The sequence below is a fragment of the Trachinotus anak genome, unplaced genomic scaffold, assembly GCF_046630095.1.
Source record: "Trachinotus anak isolate AG129_WGS33_773 ecotype Australia unplaced genomic scaffold, CSIRO_AGI_Tana_v1 ptg000014l, whole genome shotgun sequence".
NCBI lineage: Eukaryota > Metazoa > Chordata > Actinopteri > Carangiformes > Carangidae > Trachinotus > Trachinotus anak.
The window spans coordinates 17905040-17926055 of NW_027273865.1; the positions used below are offsets into that span (position 1 = coordinate 17905040).

At 39.5% G+C, this 21016-nt stretch overlaps 1 protein-coding gene across 1 annotated transcript; it reads left to right on the forward strand.

Moving 5' to 3' along the window:
- Positions 1–832: 832 nt before the first annotated feature.
- On the forward strand, positions 833–20637 carry cwf19l2 (CWF19 like cell cycle control factor 2). Its single transcript, XM_071496782.1, has 19 exons — positions 833–955; positions 2634–2744; positions 3025–3150; positions 3472–3585; positions 3982–4101; positions 4238–4331; positions 5611–5729; positions 6422–7043; positions 7265–7505; positions 9124–9241; positions 10699–10800; positions 13468–13596; positions 14266–14403; positions 18597–18809; positions 19213–19329; positions 19494–19649; positions 19808–19888; positions 20016–20117; positions 20346–20637. Exons 1-19 carry the CDS (start codon positions 863–865, stop codon positions 20484–20486), a joined length of 2937 nt encoding a protein of 978 aa, XP_071352883.1. The 5' UTR covers positions 833–862; the 3' UTR covers positions 20487–20637.
- Positions 20638–21016: the final 379 nt, after the last annotated feature.

Here is a 21016-nt window from a genome sequence, read left to right on the forward strand (position 1 = left end):
TTGAGCACATTTATTCAAATTAATGTAACAATTTTATCTTTTTTTATTTGTATCAATTTTATTTAATTCAGTAAATTTTATTTTATGAAATAAATCTCAAGATAATTTAATTCAGTTTTATCTATTTTAATTAATTACATGTCTCAATTTAATTTGATTGAGTAAATTTGATTTAATTCAATTGAGTACATTGATTTCATTTTTTTTAAGTTTAATTAATTGAGTAAGTATAATCAGTAAGTAAGCACAATTAAATTTACTGAACTTGATTTGAGTAAACTTAATCTAAGATTTAAGATCTAATGGACATCAGCTATTAAAAACTATTAAGCAAAATATTAGGAGGATGACAACGCTTTTATTGTTGTGGGGGAGAGCAGACATAATCAAAATAAATATATTCCTGAGTGTCTGCAATTCCTGTCAAATTTCCACAGCAGTGGTTTAAAGAAATAAATACATTTTTTACCTTTTCTATACAGTCTATGGGAAAGACAAAAATAAGTCTGAAATAAGTCTGAAAAAACTTACCATCTCCAGAAAAATGGGCGGCCTAGGCGACCTGAATGTATATTTATATTATCTAGTATACAGTATATATATATATATATATATATATATATATATATATATATATATATATATATATATATATATATATATATATATATATATATATATATATATATATACACACACCAAAATCTAGTGTAGTGTCTAATTTTTTAGTGATGTATTCATTTGAATTCGTTGGGGGAACCAAATATACGTTTGGTACATATGGACTACAAGAACCACGAGTCAACGGTTGACGTGAACGGCAGTGCTTTGCGACATTTACAAAACTATTGACGACAACGTCATGGCAGCGAACGGAGTCAGTTTTGAGAGTTCAAGCAGCATCAAAGAAAGAAAGGAAAGTAAACGACAGGCCCGTCAAGAGCGGCTGGAAAAGGTATGAACTGTGAGGTGTGGGAACAGCAACTCTATGTAACCTAGGACTGTTTCATTGGTGTTGTAATGGCGTAAGTGATACCTGCTCGGCTGGAGTGAAAGCTAACAAGCTACGTGGGCTAACAACAGTTGAGGCTATCGTTAGGAGCCGAGGAGCTTGGCGTATCTTCGCGGAAATTGTCCTTATCGTTGATACAAATTGTTCTCTTTCTGTCGCTTTCCATCCAACCATGTGACTCGGAAAGCTGAGAGCACTTTTGCGTCTTCACATGACCCTGACAACGTGTGGCTGGACAGGCGATCACAGCTAAACTGCAGCCAGTGAGTTGTAGGACAAACACTGAGTGAGGCGGCGGTGTTTATACAGCTTTTATGTGGTGGTCGCAGCTATACACTGTGGTCAGCATAAAGATTAGAGCAGGCCTCGTTGTTGTTATCACATATACACACAGCTTTCCAGTTGTGCACAATCCTTTTGCCGAGCAGCTTTGTTTACACTGTTGCCAGATACACAGAGCACACGGTGTCTCCTGTAGATGAGCAATAAAGGTTGTAAAGACATTATCTCCACAGCTCACCTGTGCTTGATCTGGCCAAAGCAGAGTGTAGCAGGGTCTGATTTATTCGGCCTGTGTTTGAAGAGCAATTGGCGCATAATGATTTTAGTGTCACTTGTTGCATCCAAAAGATATGAATGTGGAGCAGAAAGCACTTTAAGGCTCAAATATTTGGAAATCATGAGTCATCAGCAGTATCGTGGCAACGTGAAGACTGTTCTTACCTTGATGATGAGAAAATATGTCTCTGTTTGTGGACTTTCTGCATATGCTGTTTTCATCAAGCTGAACCTCTTGATATATGATGAGCATGATCGATGCTGCAACCCATCTTGCAGCCTTAGACTAATGCTTTCAACCTGTGCATATCTGGAAAAATATTGGAAGTTTATCTTTACACTTCTAGAGTTTTGTTCATTGATTACTATTTTCAGTCTTCTACAACATTTGCTCAAATCTACATAAAAAATTGCACTTCATAGGAAATTTCCTAAGCCTCCTCCTTCTGGTCAGTGACTTGATAGTGTGTGTATATATATATATATATATATATATATATATATATATATATATATATAATTTTTTTTTTCATTTAATTGTTGAAGATTATTATTTGGAAGACTCATTAGATGAGTATTTCTCTAAATGCCAACCTTTCTTTACTTATTAAAAAAAAAACAGTCTCTGCCACACAGATAAAATGTGCACATTTTGTTTCTTTAAGTTAAACCCCACTCTTTAAAAATATTTTTAATTTGCTTCCCTCCTTACCTTTTATTATTGTTGTTTTTTTCTACTAAGATTTGTTCATAATGTGATTGTAAGTAGGGCTCCAGTGATTGAATGTATTGATTGCAGATTGTAGTCCCATTTTGTAATTTGCCCATTGTGTACCTAAATCTCTTTAAATAAAAATACACTGAACAAAAGAACCTCTTATCTGAATGTTATATCAAGATCTCTATTTCAACCCACACACATCATTCAGCTCTTCACTTCACAGATTTGGCAGTAGATAGCCATGTCTAAAAATGCAAATACTGATGTACCCGTACTTTGAACTGTTCGAATTATTTTCTTGAATTATTGAATTATCTCTTCTATTTCTGTCTTGTTGATCAGGCCAAGCAGCAGTATGAGAGAGAAGAGAGAAGGAAGGAGCTGAAGAGGCAGAGAGGGGAGGACACTTGGATGCTCCCTGAAGTCAACCAGAGGCTGCAGCAGATAGAGGAAGTAAGATACAATGTGCAGACAGAGAAACCAACATTATACAGTAGTTTGACACTTTTATAGTGTCAACACAGATGCTCATTATCCTAAGCAGAAGCAGGAAGACCTTGATGATAATCATGGTCAAAAACTATGATGTGTTCTGATGTGGTCAGTTATACTTAACACAACATGGTCTGCCACGATGGACACACATCAGCCAAAACAATTGGTATCTTAATAACAAACAATAACACAATTAATGGAAAAAAAACGTAATCCATGGAATCTGAACCTCCCACAGGAGGGCTCTGTGAAGACAAAGAAGAAGAAAGAGAAGAAATCTAAAAAGAAAAAGGAGAAGAAGAAGAAGGCCCAGAAGGAGAAGAAGACAGTAGAGGCAGGAGATGGCTCTAGTGACAGCTCAGAAGTAGGTCATTAAGTCATTTTCCACTGCAGAATTTCTTTAAATAAGGTCTCAAGTTAACACCTGAATAATGTCATAATTGAGTGGTACGTTAAGATTTTGTAGTCTGCCATTCCCAGTGAGCTGTAAAGAATTTAAAATGTTACTTTGATAAAGCAAAATTTTTATTATACAGGGATGGAGTTTTTTATAGATCAGTTTTGGATCTTGCCCATCATTTATTGATTTTCCAACCTGTTATTTTGATATGATAATCTCTGGTACTGTTTCCCTTCTTCGTTATCTTTCTCTTTTCTACACGTTTTGTCTCTCTCTCTATGTCAGGACTCACAGGAGGAGTGGGTTGAGGCTCAGCCTCAGACACAAGCTCCTAAACCCTGGCAGGTTTCTGAGTCCAAGCCTCCGGAGAGCAACCCCGGCCCAGCCCAGAATGTCCAGGTAAAAGTTGCCAGCTTTGACGGAGGCTTTTTCAAAAGTCCTCTCTTTTCCTCTTAATAGCAAATTCAAGACAATAGTAAAGCCCCTTTTCCACATAGGAGATAAGTAATCATTCTAAACAGAGCACAGGTCAAGAAATAATACTGTATGCAGAGGTACTAAGTAATTTTGTCACACAGACACACATTGTTTGCTTCTTCTGCATACTCTCTTGTGGGGCCATCCTTCATCACTCAGAAGTTGTGAATTTGTGACTGTTTGTTTTTCTCTTGTGTATGAGAGCAGAGTTGTTACCTGTTAAGTTGCTGTTACTTGGTCATTTATCTTTTCTTAATCTATACATCTTTCTTTTTCTTTGTTTAACCCCCCCTTCCCCCCCTCCACCTCCACCTATAGAGAGACGAATGGATGAGCTTTGACTTCCTGGCAATGAAAACCACGTCCACAGCAGAGAAGAAAGCTGAGAAAGAACGACAGAAAGAGGAGGAGAGGGCAAAGGCTGAGGCCATTGAACAGGTGTGTGTTTGTCTTCTCCACTTTTTAATGTTCACTTCCCTCCTGCTTTGTTCCCTGCTTTTTGCATTTGTTCCCCTGTTGTGTTATTGTAAATATACAGAAATGATTCTAGTGTCTGTGTTTGTGGGTTCCTCAGGCTGGTTTACACAAACTGGAGTTAAACCCGTACTGGAGGGATGGAGGGAGTGGTCTGCCCCCAGAGGAGAAGACTGGTACTGCAGCAAAGAAAGGTAGCAATAGTTTGATATCACTGCCAAAAAAATAGGGTTCATGAATCGCATTTTAAGGACTTCTTATCATAAAATTGACTTTTAATTTTCACCTTTAACCTTGGAAACGGTAGTAGACAAAACAATCTCACCTCAAGGTCCCTTTAAATAGTGTCTAATATGACTTGATGATTGCCTTACAGAGACAGAAGATTTGTGTCACTGTACTTGATCATTGCTCCATCTACTGTAGATGCATGTATTTAAGGACATGTTGAATGCATGCATTATGTTTGACAGCCAGAGTGGGACTACTGTAAGTTAGGGAAGAGATGGAGAGTTTGTTACTGCGCTGAAAGTGCAGGAGAAAGGAAGGGTTCATGGACAGAAGACGTAGAAGCGCAAATAGCTTCTGTGTGAGAGAGCTGGAGAAAGAGAGAGCAAGAGAGAGACAGACAGAGACAGACAGAGACAGACAGACAGAGAATAAGCTGTGTTAAGCTGATGCACAAATGCAGGAATGTGTACATGTGTCTCTTATCGCTACACTGTAGGTACAGTTCCCTCTAGAGTTGGCATGGGCTCTCTGCTGTAAGATTTATTTTAACAGCAAGGCAGAATAAGCTGACACAAACATTACACACATACACAAACACACACACACACACACACACACACACACACACACACACACACTCACACTTGCTTACTCTCTCCTTCAAACTGTGTGCCAGATGGGAATGTTGTTTACTTCAGCTCAGGTTATAATTCTGGGGTTGCAGGAGGTACAGCAGACTGGTGTGTGTGTTCATTTTTAACACTGGATAAACCTTGTTTTGTAAAGAGAAAAAGTCAAGAAAAGACTTGATCAAATAAATGATCAGGTGACATGTAGTTTGTCCCAGGATCATTTTAAAAAGGTGATACACAGCTTGAAGTGGTGTAACAAAAGCAAAGCAATTCAAAAGCCATCTCTGTTTTTGTGGCAAGAGGCAAGAGTGACAAACATGTCAAGAAGGTTTGAATTCCTCCAGCTGTCAAATTTGTCCGTCATCGTTACCCTCTTTGCTTATCAGCCATTCAGTCACACACGCCGGCTGCATTTATTCACACTCATTCAGATTCTGCTCAAATGTTTGAAAACTCTTGATTTTGAAAGAACATTTATTTCCCATGGATTTAAGACCTTTAATTCTCTTTCATCACTACCTTCCTTAGTCATTCCTACTTTATTCCCTGGGTCGGCCTCTCCTCTCTCTTATTCACATTTTTCTTATTCATTTGTCTCCCCCTGTTCCAGGAGGCCCAGTTGTTAATGATGGAGGTCTGAGCTGGCTGAGGAAGAGTTACCAGAGGATGAAGGAGCAGGCAGAGAGAGAGCAGCGCAGCCTCAATGATGTAGTGTCTGAGAGATACGGGGTGAGAACTGGCACTGGCTCACACATTCACACGCATGATTTAGCAGGCACATACGGTTATATGAAAAAGCCACAGCAGAGATGAGGACATTGCATAATATGCAGTTCACTGTAAATGGAGATTTGGACAGTCTGCATTGACCTTTGTTAACTCAATTTCAGCAGTGTCAGCATTTGTTGACAACATAGACATTGAAACTGTCAGAACATTGTGTGTGTGGATGTGGATGTGCACTTTATTTTTCCTTTGTCAGAACTCAGCCTGTCACGGTGCACCTTATTTGTGTTTCTTCTCACAGAGACATCCTTCATACAGTCATTGTACCTCATCAGTCACAATATAATCTATGTATATGTGCATTTTTTGGTATTTAGTTTTTGGTTATTTGTGTAGCATTGCATTATTTTGTATGCATCACTTGCGTTCAAGAAGGAGCTTTCTGATAGCATAATGGTCATCTCTAGTAATTAGATGGAAATTATGAAAAAAATCTACATCCAGTCTACAGACCACTGCTATCAGTTAGACATGCTGTTTTTCAGCCTTGGTTTTTATCCACCATGCACACATTGCTGGTACATTTTCCACTGGACCTCCAGTGAAGAGCCATGGGTAAATGGTTTGGACATTTGTGAAGATCTAAGCTGCAGAACCCAAGTATTTTAATGTGTCTTGTGTTTCTTCTTGTAAAGTCAATGGAGGAATTTCAGCAGAGACTCGCCGAAGCAGAGAAAGCTGTGTATGGGCAGAGGAGAGAGGGAAGAGAAGGAGACGGCCCATCAAGAGGAGGGTGGAGGAAAGGAGAGAATGACGGCAGAGAGAGGTGGAGGAGACAAGAGGCAGATGGTGAAGATGGCGGTCGGTGGAGAAGAAATGAAAGGGAAAGAGACTCATCACCCCGAGACAGAGAGAGATACAATGCTGAGAGGGAGAGGGGAGAGTATCGAGGGGGAGGGGAGGAGAGGGGTCGAGATGGAGACAGGTATAAAGACAAGGACAGGGATAGAGACAGAGAAAGAGACAGAAACAGGGATAGAGATAGAGACAGAGACAGAGACAGAAATAGGGATAGAGACAGAGAAAGGGAAAGGGATGGACGAAGAGCCAGAGAAAGAGATGATGACAGAGACAGAGAGAGGGACAGAGACAGGGACAGAGACAGTGATGGGCTAAGGGAAAGAAATAGAGAAAGAGATCGGCCCAGTGCTACAGCAGCATCATCATCATCTGGTGAAAGTTGGAGTCAACGTTCCCTCTCTCTTGGGTCACTAAAAGGCCGCTTCCTGAAACCCTCAGAGGATGACAGTGGTGAAGGTGGGTTGATATCAAGGCCTTTTCTAATAGACGTCTTGCAGTAAACAGCTTTTGGATCTTATTTGAGTAGTAATGGCTGCATTAAGTCACATATCTTGATCATGTGTGTTAAACCTTGTGCTCTTTTCCTTTTAATTAGGTCACAGAAATCGTGCTATATTTAGTCCAACGTGAAGACTCTTGGAAGCCTTAATGTGCTTTGTAATGTCTTTGCCGCGCAGCTTCAGAGCGTCCTCCTCGTCCAGCTCGTCCCTCCACGGGATTCCTGAAACCCAGCTCTGATGATGAAGACTCTGGTCCACATAACACTGGTGTTCCAGCCTGGAAGAAGAGCAGCAATCCCGCCCAAGAATCTGACGGCTTGGAAAAACCACAGCAGGAGAAAGAAAGGGATCCTGGGAAAACTGTAACTGCTGTTCAAGATGGTCCACGTGGTGACAAAGCTGCTGTCACGACATCAAGGTTTAAAGCTTTTTATGTTGTTACCTTCAAAACAAGATTAGCTACTGAATGTGACATTTAACATTTCTGTATAGACAGAGTGTTCCAGTTTTATTTGTATTTTGGTGGACAATTTATTCAGTTTGATGACTGATGTTATTGGTGGTATGACCATGAGCAGAAGCTTGTTCAAAACATACATATAACAAACTCTCTAAACCCTTGGCAACTGACTTTTAGTCTTTTAAAAATAGTATTTTGGAGTTTTTTTTCTGCTTCAGCAAGACTGATATTTAGAAGGGTAGAATAATGCCACAATATCAATGTCAATTACAATGAAAAATGTCTGTTTTTCCATTCAGTTTCGTATTATATAGAAGAAGAATAGTTCTTTTGCATTTGAAGTCACACACAACATAAACTACAGGCACTCATGAAACTTTTAAAAGACAGTGTATAAAAGTATCCATGCCTGTGATATCATCTTTTCATGTTACAGCCTTACCAGGGATGTTCCTACAGTAATCCCTTCCATTAAACCTGGCTGTGTCTTCACATATGTACTTTATTAGTTTCAAAGGACCTGCAAGAACTCTTAAAGTCTGTATTTGCTTCTCAACATTAGTCTTGATAGTCCCAGGAAACCCCCTCGGTATCTGAGCTCTAAACCTCTGTTTTTTTCTGACTTAATAGCTGTAACATCAGCTTATCTTATTGCTAATTTCCCCGATGCTCCTCCAGTCCTGCTTTTTTGAAATAGTATTTCTATTTCTCTCATCAGCATTCCTCTTTCATGTAACTCTCGTCCATTGTTAATGTTATTATGCATTTCTTCATGCTATATCTGCAACATACAAGAATATGGTGTCTTATTTAAAGTGACACTCTAAATTGTAACGACACCACAAAAACTCTTTGAAACTGAGCCAGGTGATTGCATCATAAGCTTACATGTTTTCATGGCAGTCCAGCGTATAGCAGCGTTGTAGGCCAGATGTCGGCGTCTCGCTGCTTTGTTAAGCCTTCTTAGTTCTGTGCTTTGCCTCATTAGGCTAAGTTGTTTGGGTAAACCAGCACCCGGAACCCCTGCAGCATGAAATGAGTCTGCAGTGTGGCAGCAGAAGGAAATGAGGCTATGAGAAGTGTAATAGCCTAGAACGATGCTTCCCAGGCTGCAGTTCAGATCTTCACAGGCAAAGCTGTAATGATCTCTGTGAGGCACAGAGACTCAAATGAATCATAACAGATACACACTGTGAGAGCTCAGAAGAAAACAACTAAATGCTCAGAACAGAAAACTTCCCAAATGACTTTCCTTTTGAAAGATTTAGGACTATAACTAATTTTAACAAGAAAACCTAAGAAAATTTAAACACATCTGTCCAGTTGGTTCATGATGTTTCTAACACCAAGCCATAGAGTGTCCTCTTCTTGAGAAAATCTCCAGCTCTTCTCTTCCAGATTTCCCCCATAACTCACCTTCTGCATAGCAGAATTCAGAGACTTAAGTTTTTCAATTTGTTATGTCATAAATTGATTATTCATTGGGATTGACATGAGGAAATGTTTGGTCCTCTTTAATTTTTGAATTTCCCTTTTCCTTCTTGGTTTTACTCTGCCCTTGAAACTCTCATTTTAGGAGTGAGAGTGAAAGTGAGGAAGAAGAGGAGGAGGAAGAGGAGGTTCCCCTGCTGTCAGAGGAGGAGATGAACAGACTGGGAGGCGAGTTGGTGAAGGCAGAGATCAGGGGCAAAACGGTGAGCAGGTTATCATTATGTTACTGTCAGTCTCCATGATCTCCAATGGAAATTACACTATTGGCCTGATAACAAGTTTTCCCTCACCTGTTTTTGAGGGGGAAAAACTCTCTGGCTGTTAGTGTCTTCCAGATTGACTTTTTGAGCTTTTCATTGGGAGACTCCACCAATTAGTTTTCTCTCATCAGGAATTTATTTCCTCCATGGCAGAAAAACATTTTACACAAGCTGTCAGAATCTCCTGTAGGTTAAACTGGCCTATTTAAACACTTTTAGAACAGACTAAGAAACTGGTTAGCCTCGCAACCTCATGGCTACAACCCATGATGCAACACTGTCTTTATAAAATGTAGAGTAGAAACCAGTAGAATGTAGTCCTCAAGTAAAATACAGTAAATAACTTTTTCTTCTTGTTTTGTGCCATTATAGTGTTTTCATATTTCATTTACTCATCAGTTTGATTTAGTTTTAGAGTAAGATAGTTTTAAATGGTTGGTGGGATACAAGCTACAAAGATACTAAAGTAAACACAGATGAAATTTACAGTTCATAAATAAAACACAATAAATAATATACTGCATTTGTTTAAGTATTTGCTAAACTGTATAACCATATATATATATATATATATATATATATATATATATATATATATATATATATATATATATATATATATGTGTGTGTGTGTGTGTGTAAAGGCAATAAAATAAATGTCTTTTAGTCACTTTTACTATTACTACTTTATATTTTATTATTGTTTTTAAGGGTGGACCTGCATTAAACAAGCATTAGCTTTATGGATGAAGTGTCAGTTGATTTGCTTTTTCTCAACACATTTCCTTCCTCCTTTGGAAAGATTTAAGAGCACATCAGGGGATCCATTAATTTATAGCATTCATTGATCTGTGCACACACGCACACACAGATAGACACACACTCACACCTTTAATCCTAAGTGTTATCAACCTGACTGCCAGCATCTCCCTACATGACAAAGCAATCAAACCAATATTCCCAAACCGAGTGTGCGTGCGTGCGTGCGTGCGTGCGTGCGTGCGTGCGTTAATATGTGTTAAGTGCCTTTAACTGTCATGCACTTTCATGTGCTGTACATAAAGGTATCGATATCTGTCATGGCAGGGTGGCTCAAGAGGTACTGCATGCTTGAGACAGATGTTTTTTTTCCTCTGCTCTCTTTTTCTGTTTTCACTGTTCAGCCTCAAATCCCTTTATCTGAGAAATGCTTAAAAACACTTACAGAAAAGAAGGTTCTAAATTTTAATCAAACAAAAGGCAGCTATATATGAAAATGCAGCCGATACATAATCTACATACTGAAGTTTCTGTTAACATATCATACCAAAAAAGCAATATTGACAGACTTATACTGACTGACTGTTTAAATGTGCAGACCTTCTTAAAGGTAAATATATATGTGTTTGTGTGTGTTGCAGGACTTGGTTGAGAAGCTGAGATCACAGCTGGATGCAGCACGGAGGGCCAGAGAAAGCCTCGCTGCTAGAAAGAAGCTACAAGAAGAGGCTAAGTCAAACCAGGTGTGTGGATACTGTATGTGTGTCTTACACAGTTGTTATCCAACTAATGTGTCCAGGAGGGGAGACAAAATAATAGACGCTTCTCTCAGTAGAACAAAATATAATTCAGCACCCAATAGCACCTCAAGTACAGTCTTTAAAATGATATCCCTCTTAAACACTTTTAACAAAAACTCTACGTTATAATTTTAATAATGGTAGGATTTGTTATGTTGCAGGCTGTTGTGTTAGACTACATTCGTTTTGTGTTTTACTATATATCACACACACACACACACACACACACACACACGCACACACAGAAATAATGCACAATTTACTGAAACACCCAGTAAATTTTCAGATGTATAATCACAAAAATTCCTAGACACAGACACAACATTCTGGATTGGATATATGCATAAACTCTCAAAACATCCACAGATATAAACACAGATAGATAGATACACAGCCCTTTCCCAGACACACACTCACGTACACTCTCTCACAGACACACATACACACACACACACACACACACACACACACACACACACACACACACACACACACACACACACTGAATCTCCCTGTGTCAGATTTATCTGCTGTGCCTTTCTTTTTCCTCTCTGATAGTCTAAATGCAAATCCAAACACTCAAGGCTATATAAAACCAAGTCCTAACCCTCAGACAACCCTTTGAAGTTGTGAAGACCGGATAAAATGTCCTCACAACGATGGTTTCAAACCAGAATTTGTCCACACAACCATAGAAAGACATGCACACACACCATCTCTCACACCATACAACAGGCAAGAGAAGTGCCTCACACACTCGTCTTAAGATGAAACCAAACTCTCTGCTGTTACATCTGACTGCTTTTAAAAGGACTTTGTTTGTTTGAAGTCTCTTTGCTCCTCAGCTCTTACGACTCGGTCTCTGTATGGAAACGGCTCCTGTTCTGCATTGTAGCAGACCCTAAAGGGAACAAATGTCTTTTAGTGCTGACAGTGCTCTCCTACCAGAGGTCGGTCAGTGTGCCATGTGTTATTTTGCGTGTGTGTTTGGAAAAAAACAAACAACAGAAGAAAGAGACATAGAGAGTGTGTGTATATATATATATATATATATATATATCGTCCTTGTGTTTCTAGTGTAGGCAACTGTGCCCTAACACCCCAGCACTTGTGTAGCTCCTCTCACCGTCATTGCACACACACACACACACACACACACACACACACATTCCCGTGTAAATGGTGGCGTACTTCCGACATGAGCAGACTCCAGACAGCTTTATAAACACATGGAAAGCAGGCTGTGATTATTTATATGATTATTTATATAACCTGTTTATTATCACTTGTAAGTTAGGCCAGATTTATCCCCAGTAAGGCTGGCCTGTTCAAATTAGAAGTCTGGGGTGAAATCCTCCATAAGGTTTCTGAGAAAATGTCATAATTCTTAGGTTTTAGTGCACTTATCAACTGAGAGGTACTTCAACCCTCTTAAAGATGGAGTGCTGTTGATTTGCGCTCATTCGAGATCCTTCCAGTCGGTCTTGTTATGGAGGACTTCTGGCTTACCTTCACCACTCGGTGTTTTTTACTCTTTTTGCCTGTCTAGCTCATATTTAGTGTTTTCACTGCATGTGGCGCCTTGGAAAGCCTGACTGGGCCAATTGGAGCAAAGGACATATTCTCTACTATCATAGTTTTTCTGACACCCATCTTACTGTCTGTTTCAATTTTCCATGACTGTCTCCCGTCCTCTCTGCTACTCCCACCTTCTTCTTGTTTCTTTTTTCTTGTTTGTCTGTCTCTTCTTGTCAGTCGATGTCCAGTCTTTTATAGGCTGTCTAATAAAACACTGTCTGTGGTTACATAACACTTTTTTTCCTGAATGTGGTCAATCTCCCAAGAAAGTATTTAACAGAGTGTTACATAAAATGATGAGATAAAGCGTCTTTTCACTTATTTGTGACTCAGATTCCAGCAGCTCATGGCAAGTAAACTTTTTGATCTTTGAAAAATACGCACTTGTGTTGAGCACTAAAAGTCACTGAAGCAGCAGTTTCATCAGAATATTCTTCTGCTGGAGGTTTTGAACAGAAGGCAAGGCTTCTGTTTTTTCTCCCTCAATCCTCGTATAGTCCTTTATTCTAGGGTTCCCTCAGAAAAACACACCAATCCGTCAATTATACTCTAACAACTCTCTAACAACTTGAATCCAACCAGTTGATCATACACAGGAAGTACAAATTTATTATTGACAGATTAAACCCAACCTTCTCAAAACTAATGACATTTATTTGGAATGAGACAGGTTAATTGAGTTGTGTATATTTTGTGTATTTTTATTCTGATGGATCCAGGGTTGGGCGGATATTCAACAATATTGAATATGTTCTATATGATAATAACATATATTGCAATATTTGGGCTGGACTGTTCTGAGATATTAAATATTGGATAGTCTTGATGGAGCCTCAGTTATTACTGGGATGGAAATTAAAAGTAGCCACTTCCTTTTTGCTGGAGACAGTTGACTCGTTCAGTCGTTCATTTTGCAGTTTGATCCTGAGGTTTGATGCTTCAGAGCGTAAAAAGAAAGTTTCACATTTCTGGGAATGACATACAAAAAACAAACAAAAGTGATAATGACCTGGCTGTGTTTTGGTTTGCCAGGTGCCGGGTCGCTCCACTGAAGACCAGGAAGTCCTGCTGTTCAGGACAGATCAATCAGGTCGGGCCTGGCCAGTCAAGGCCCCATCTGGACCTCAGGAGCCCCATGGAGGACGGCGGAAAAAGAAACCGGTAAAGGGAGAGGGATTGAGGATGGTATGAAAGCAGGGGTAAAAACTTTCAGGATACTGGGGAGGGAAGTTTTCTACAGAGCAATAAAATATTAAAATCCACTAGTACGCACATGGAAAAAATAAATCTTGAACGGCATCAGAAAGCCACCACTTAGGAGGACAGAGAGGATCCTGCACACTCCTGGAATTACCAGATGGAGGTATTGAGAAGCAAATGAGCAAATGAGATGTTTGTGTCCTGCTATTTGTTCCTTGTCATTTGGTATTCATCAGAGTGTGTAATGAGAGCAGGGACTCTACCTGACTCTGAGTTGAAACGTTTGTAATGTAAACAAAGCTCTCCAGTCCATTGTCTGTTTGTGGTTATTATAAATGTAGTGAGTAGCTTCGTCTCCTTCACTGTCTGTCTCGCCCTCTGTTTCCCTCACGATCAGTCTCTCTCCGTCTCTGATCTGTCCTTTTCTTTCAAGGATTTCAGTCTGTTTCCCCCCTTCATACACTCATCTCCTTCTCCCTTTCTCAACTCTCCACTGTCCTTTGTCTCACGCTTTCTCGTCCCTCCTTTTCAATATATTTTAAGAATGCATTTTTTTTTTCATACCCAATTTCCAGAGAATCTTCTTCTCCGCCACCTTATGTCTCCCTGCCTATTTGCCTCTCTCTTCAGATTGAGACCCATGCTGATGGCCAGCGCGTGCGCTATTTCCAGGATGATGACAATGTTGGTCTGCAGGAAATGGTGAGGAGGGAGAAGATGAGCTCTGCACAGGATCAGAATGCCCTCTATTCTCGCATGGCTGCCAAGGTAAGAAAGCTATAGTTTTACATATAGAGTGTGACCCAAAATAAAGTTATTTGCCATAAAGTGCAATTATGAAGTTTTACTAGTGCAAGTACTAGTAACACATGATCAAAGCAGCCGGATTACATTCATTTGCAATGGATGCAATGCTTTGATTTTTTAAAAATATTTTTTCAAGTTTGACTTTTTTGTCATTTGAGCTTCAAAGCACACTTCAGGTTGCTCTGTAGCACACTAGAGAACCATTGCTCTGGCCCTGGTGGACTTCCACATTCTCATAGACAGATTTAGATGTTGAATTAATTTTGAAAGATTATACTGTTATACTGTCTCTGAGCAGTCATATTGGATGCCACCCTTAGAGTTGGAGTGTACTCAGCATTGTGGCAGCTTCCTCATCTTATGAAGCCAAAAGAAAAGAAATATATCTATTGTGGTCACAGCAGCTTCATTGGGTTGAACATAATGAATCAATGCAGGACAGAACTATCTGTACCTGTGGTTGGTAAGGCGGATGAAGATGGCTTTTGTCAAGTTGTTGCAGGTGCTATAGGTGCATAGCTATTATGGATAGTTGATGGATGGATTTTAGTCATTGCTAACCTGTATTATTGACTCTCAATTCATACGTTTTTTAAATTTTTTTTTAATGATTTATTACTTCAGGTAGCAGAAAATGTAGAAAGGGGAAGTAAAGTTTAGGCTTTGTTCTGTTGGGTTGGTAGGCATTTGGCTCTGTGCCGTTATCCATTTCTCTCTACTACTACTTTTACATCTACTCGTCTGTCTCTGCGACTCTCTCCTCCACTGTGTGCTCGAAATAGACACACAGCAGCAGATGGGTACTGGCAGGTCGTGGTGCGCGTGTCAGTCAGACTGCACTTTTCCACGAGCTGGGACACATTTTCCTTTGTCCTTCTTCTCTTTTCTACTCGTTTACTTCTTCCCTCTCTGTAGGTAGGAATATAACAACAAGTAGTGTAAAAAATCTGCTGACAGGGGTGTGTGTGTGTGTGTGTGTGTGTGTGTGTGTGTGTGTGTGTGTGTGTGTGTGTGTGTGTGTGTGTGTGTGTGTGTGTGTGTGTGTGTGTGTGTGTGTGTGTGTGTGTGTGTGTGTGTGTGTGTGTGTGTGTGTGTGTGTGTGTGTGTGTGCAAGCAAATGAAATGCAAAAGCATTAGGAAACAAAGAAAGAGATGGAGGAGTTGCCCTGACAAATGCCTTGGCTTAGTCCATGATTTTCCCTTTGCTTACTTCCCCTTGCTTGCTTTCACTCACTCGTTCATTTTCCCTCACTCACACACATGCACACACAATCACTTGCCCTCATATATATTCATTACACTTGCATTTGTATATAAAAATAAACACACACACACACACACACACACACACATATTCTGCACCTACAAACAGTGACACCAAAAATACATCTACAGTTACCATGGCAGGGCTTCTATAAATACCACTTTTAATCACAGCTATAGATTTATGAGAGAGAGAGAGAGAGAGAAAACTGTATTTTGTCCAAGCTGCTCCCTCCCATCTCTGCATCACACTAAACTTCTCTCTTTAGCCCTTCCTCCCTATTTCTTTCTCTGACTATAATTATCTCTTTAATCCTTTGTATGTCCATTTTTTCTCTGTTGTATTAATCTGCCTTCTTAAACCTTTCATCCATCTTCCTTTCCATGTCCCATCTGTTCTGTATCATGTAAAAAAAATAAATAAATAAAAAAAATAAAAAAGTTCACAATAATTGATCAGTCAATTGACAAGGAATGTGATTATAATTTTGACAATTATTGGATTTACAAAAATATGAGTCAACTGTTGGTTACAGCTTTAAAAATGCAAAGAGGTGCTTTGTTTGTAATAAAAGTGGTAGGACTAAAATATAGTGATGTCAGGCGACCCAGATGTCAAGTGTTTGGTCCAGAGCAAGATATCTCCACAGCTACCGACCAGCTGCTGACCAAAGTAACATGAAATTTAGCTTGGAATAAAAAATATATATATGTAGTAAACAGATGGTCAGGATCCTTACTGAACAGATTCATGCTTCTCAACTGATGACACTACACGAGCACACAACCTGTCTCTTAAATTAATATCCTCATTGCTGTTAGAGTTGCCAAACATGTTTATACTCTTTTAATTACACATTTACTATTCTTTTTGCTCAACTCAGTGTCTTGTTGAAGTCTGTTTTAACAAGATAAATGCTGGGTGTCTTGCACTCACATCATCTGGTGCCAGGAACTACATGGTTGAAATGTTAGTTCACTTTTTTCCCACTTATTTTTCAGTAATCATTATGGACATGTTGTGTTACATACAATGGCTGTTCATTTTCCCTTCCTCCTCTCAATCCCCTCTTCCATGTCATTTGTCCGTCTTTTACCTGCTGTCTTTCTCTTTAATTCTTTAATTCTGTTTTGTTTTTTTTTTTCCTCCAGCATCCAAGCTCACTTCCTGTTAGGGTTGTCACATTGTCAGAAATTTGGTAGTCGGTACCACAACCAATGAAATTCCATGATTCTCAAAACATAATTCGACACCACAGCAGCTTCTGTACGTCAGATTGGTTGTAATGGTGTTTCCTTTGTGCACTAAAGGGTGATGTAAGGCTGCAATTTCAGTTTCAGACAAAGCAGACACTGAATTTAAAAGAACTGACTGATTGATTGATTGTTTATTGATTTTATATTACAGAATATAAGAGCATATCTTCCATCATGTACTTTTGCCAGTTTGTTGCTCTCAGGTTTTATTCTCTACACGGGCATTTATCAATAATGAATGTGTGTCCAGAAACAGAAAGGTGCAGCTCTGTGTGCCTCTAATGGCTGCTGATTGTGGAGACACCAGATAGATGTTTCTTCACCATCTTTTTTTATCTCAGGGATCCCCTCAGAGTAAAGTACCTGTAGGTATCTGTACTGTCCTCATTTAGTGAAGGATAACACCTTTTTTCGTAGGGAACACAGCAAATCTTTTCAAGTTTTATGCATTGGTCAGAGACAGTTAAATTAGCAGACTAGCACAGTCTGGAGATTTGGTGTGGTGCATTTTTTTTAATTTTTATTAATACATGAGTAGTGTGCCAGACGTGTTAATCTCCTCCACTCTACTGCTACATGCTGTATCACAATCTATAATTTAAACTGCATCAGGAATGTGTCCATTTATCATTAGCTGAGACTATTAGCTGAGTGAATGTGAAGGCTGACAGCATGGATGTTGATTTATTACTACTATATTATGTGTAATTAGTCTACATGTAAGTGTGTGAGAGTACCTGTAATGGCATGTGTGTGTAAGAAAATAAAACTGTCTGCTCTTGGACAAATGCAGCATGTGCTGCTGCACACTTATATAGCGGTCCTTAGCACACATTCACTCAAACACACACACACTAAATAACACTCACACACACACACACACACACACACACTCTCTCTCCCTCTCCCTCCCTCTCCCTCCCACACTGTCACTAAACTAATCCAATTTTCACTCTCACTCACACACTCTCCTACACAGCGAGTCATGCACACACACTTCAGCCATGCTTGCCTCTCGCTCTTTCACATACACACAGATTCCAACCTGTTGCCCGGTCGCCATGGTGACAAGACTCAGACGTAGAAACACCATAGTCGATGCTCGGTATCCTGCCTCACACTGTTAACACACAGAGACCAACTTACAAACAGGGCAGTTCAGGCACATCACACATACAGACACACACACTCAGAATATGCTGTGGAAATGGCAGAGACAGTAATATTGTGTTAGCACCTACATCCACCAATAAGTGAAGTAACCAGACACTTTCTAAGGACAGTCTGTATCTCCACAGTAGTTTTAGAGGATTACCATTACTTCCCCTTTTAAGAAGTGCCAGTGTGGAATTGTTTGTTTGTTTTAAGCCTGAAATGAAAGTGAAAGCTACATCCAGTCTCCTTATCATTAAACGTTTGCAAATATTAATACTTTAGCATGCTCTCGCATCATTTTTTGTCAGATAGAGAAAATATAGCAGATTTGGCCAAATATCACACTCCTGTTTAACACTGTTCACCATCTCTCTCCTCCTCTCTCCTCCACTGCGTCTCCCGTCTTGCACTTCTCTTCTCCATCTCGCCTGTCGTGCCCGCTGTCCTCACCACTACTTCCACTCCACTCGACTCTCCAGATGATGGGGAAGACAGACGGTGACAACTACACGCTGGATGACATGTTTGTGTCGAGTGCAGCGCAGCGGGAGGGCGAGGGGAGGGAGGAGGAGAGGATGAGGAGCAGAGCCATCGGGGAGAGTAGGAGGCTCGCTGCCTCTATGGAGAAATGCCGGCACTGCTTCAGCAGCCAAGAGCTCCAGAAGCACCTCATAGTGGCAATAGGGAGCAAGGTAAGGGATCATGAATGTAGGCTGTTTTGTCGCTTTGTCGCTTAACTGATTCAATATTGTTGTGTTTCAGTGTCTATCAGTCCAAATCCTAAATACACTTAGTTTACAATCCTAAAAAAATTAAGGAAACCAAAACATTATACCCATAATTTTTAATCTGGAATCAGGTAATTTTGACATTTTTTTTCATAAAAGACCATTCAAAACCATCAATTGGTTATTACAATTATTTATAATGAATTTTCTGTCAATAAATAGATATATTAATTGACATATAATTGTAGGTCTAAATTGAAAAACTTTTTTGCACTCTTTGTTAGAAAAACAAGCTATTAAAAAAAATGAATCCATGCATTTCAGAACTTTGTCTGTAATATGTATGTGTTTGCGATCTTGTGTCCAGGTGTACCTGAGCCTGCCTGCGGGAATGTCAATGACAGAAGGCCACTGTCTAATTTGTCCTCTCCAGCATCACTGCTCTGCCACCGGAGTTGACGAGGATGTCTGGTCAGAAATTCAGGTTAGCCAATCAGCGCTACAAGTCCTGTCACTCCAGGCTAAAGCGACAACTCCTCCGACTGTCATTTTACAGCGGTGCAGCATAAAATCAGAACTAAACGCTGCTTTCAGTTTCAGTGTTTACTTCAAACAAGAAGGATTAAAATGCTGCTTTGCTGTCCTCAGCTGTTCCGGCGTGCGTTGGTGCGTATGTTTGAATCCCAGGAGCTGGACTGTGTGTTCATGGAAACACACATGAACCCACGCAGAAGACAACACATGGTCCTAGAGTGTATCCCACTGCCCCGTGAGCTGGGCGATATGGCACCCATATACTTTAAGGTCCGTGTGTGTATTGTTTCATCATTCTGATAACACACATTTTATCCAGTCCTACACTGGAAAGGAGTATTGTAGGCATAGGTTTGAGTTTAATGCATAATAATCAAATAAGTATCATGTCAAGTGTAGTTCTACAGCTGTTTTCTGTGTGTCTCCAGAAAGCTCTCATGGAGTGTGATGAGGAATGGGCCATGAACAAGAAGATTGTTGACCTCTCTTCAAAAGACATCCGCCAAGCTGTATGTTCTCATCGTCTTTTTTTCTTTATTTCTTGCCCTTCCTATGTCTTTCCTCGCTCTTCTTTCTGTTCTTGTATTTCCTTGTCCTTGTTAAATGTTTTTAATTTTTTGTGTGTTGCCCTCTTAGGTTCCTCGAGGTCTGCCCTACTTTGCTGTAGACTTTGGACTCCAGGGAGGGTTTGCTCATGTCATTGAAAATGAACAGAAGTTCCCCCATTACTTTGGCAAGGTCAGTTTGTGTATTCATCATTATGTTGTTTTGCTTTTTTTAAGCTTGTTTAAGCTACATTTCAAAATATTCAGTTACGAGTCGTCCCAATGTTGCTTCACATGAACATTATAAGGATTTTGAAGCTATTCTTTATTTGATTGTTGTGTATTTCTGCAATGAAAAAATAAATTCCAATTAATTTTTCAGCAATATTTTTAAATGATCAATCCTTCTTTTCCCTCACAGGAAGTGGTGGGAGGCATGATGGACCTGGAGCCACGACGCTGGAGGAAGTTGGTCAGAGAGAACTTTGATGATCAGAGGAAAAAAGTCTTGCAGTTTGCAAAGTGGTGGAAACCATACGACTGTACCAAGACAGAAGGCTAGCTGGACACACAATAGTGAAGACAACACACACGAATCATGTTGGTCAGTCTGGTGCAGATACTGTTGTACCTACAAATTCAGAATTTAATGTAAAATTTATAAGTTGTTATTGTGAGGACATTTTTACTTAAATAAAAAATAAATAATTTGATTTGTGTGTTTCTGCTATTTGTATGTTACAGAAATGGTTTCCTATCACAATATTTTGACACTGAAAGAAACCCAAGACCAAAATCTTATTCAGCCATCATATATTATTAACTTAACTTGGAAAAACTTAAACACTGCAATTTCTGTGTAAAGGTTTTGAAGCTATTTCAGTATTAAATCTTTTATAGTTTGCATCAAAACATTTGCATATTTTTTTCCAAAAATCTACTGTGGGTGACAGTGTAAATTACTGGCTTGTGTTAGTATCAAACACATATCAAATCATATCAAACACAGACAGCAACTAATAAACGTGATGGGCTGACAGTAACAACAGTATTTCCAATTAACCAGAAATGGAACAGGTCACACTGTTTGAT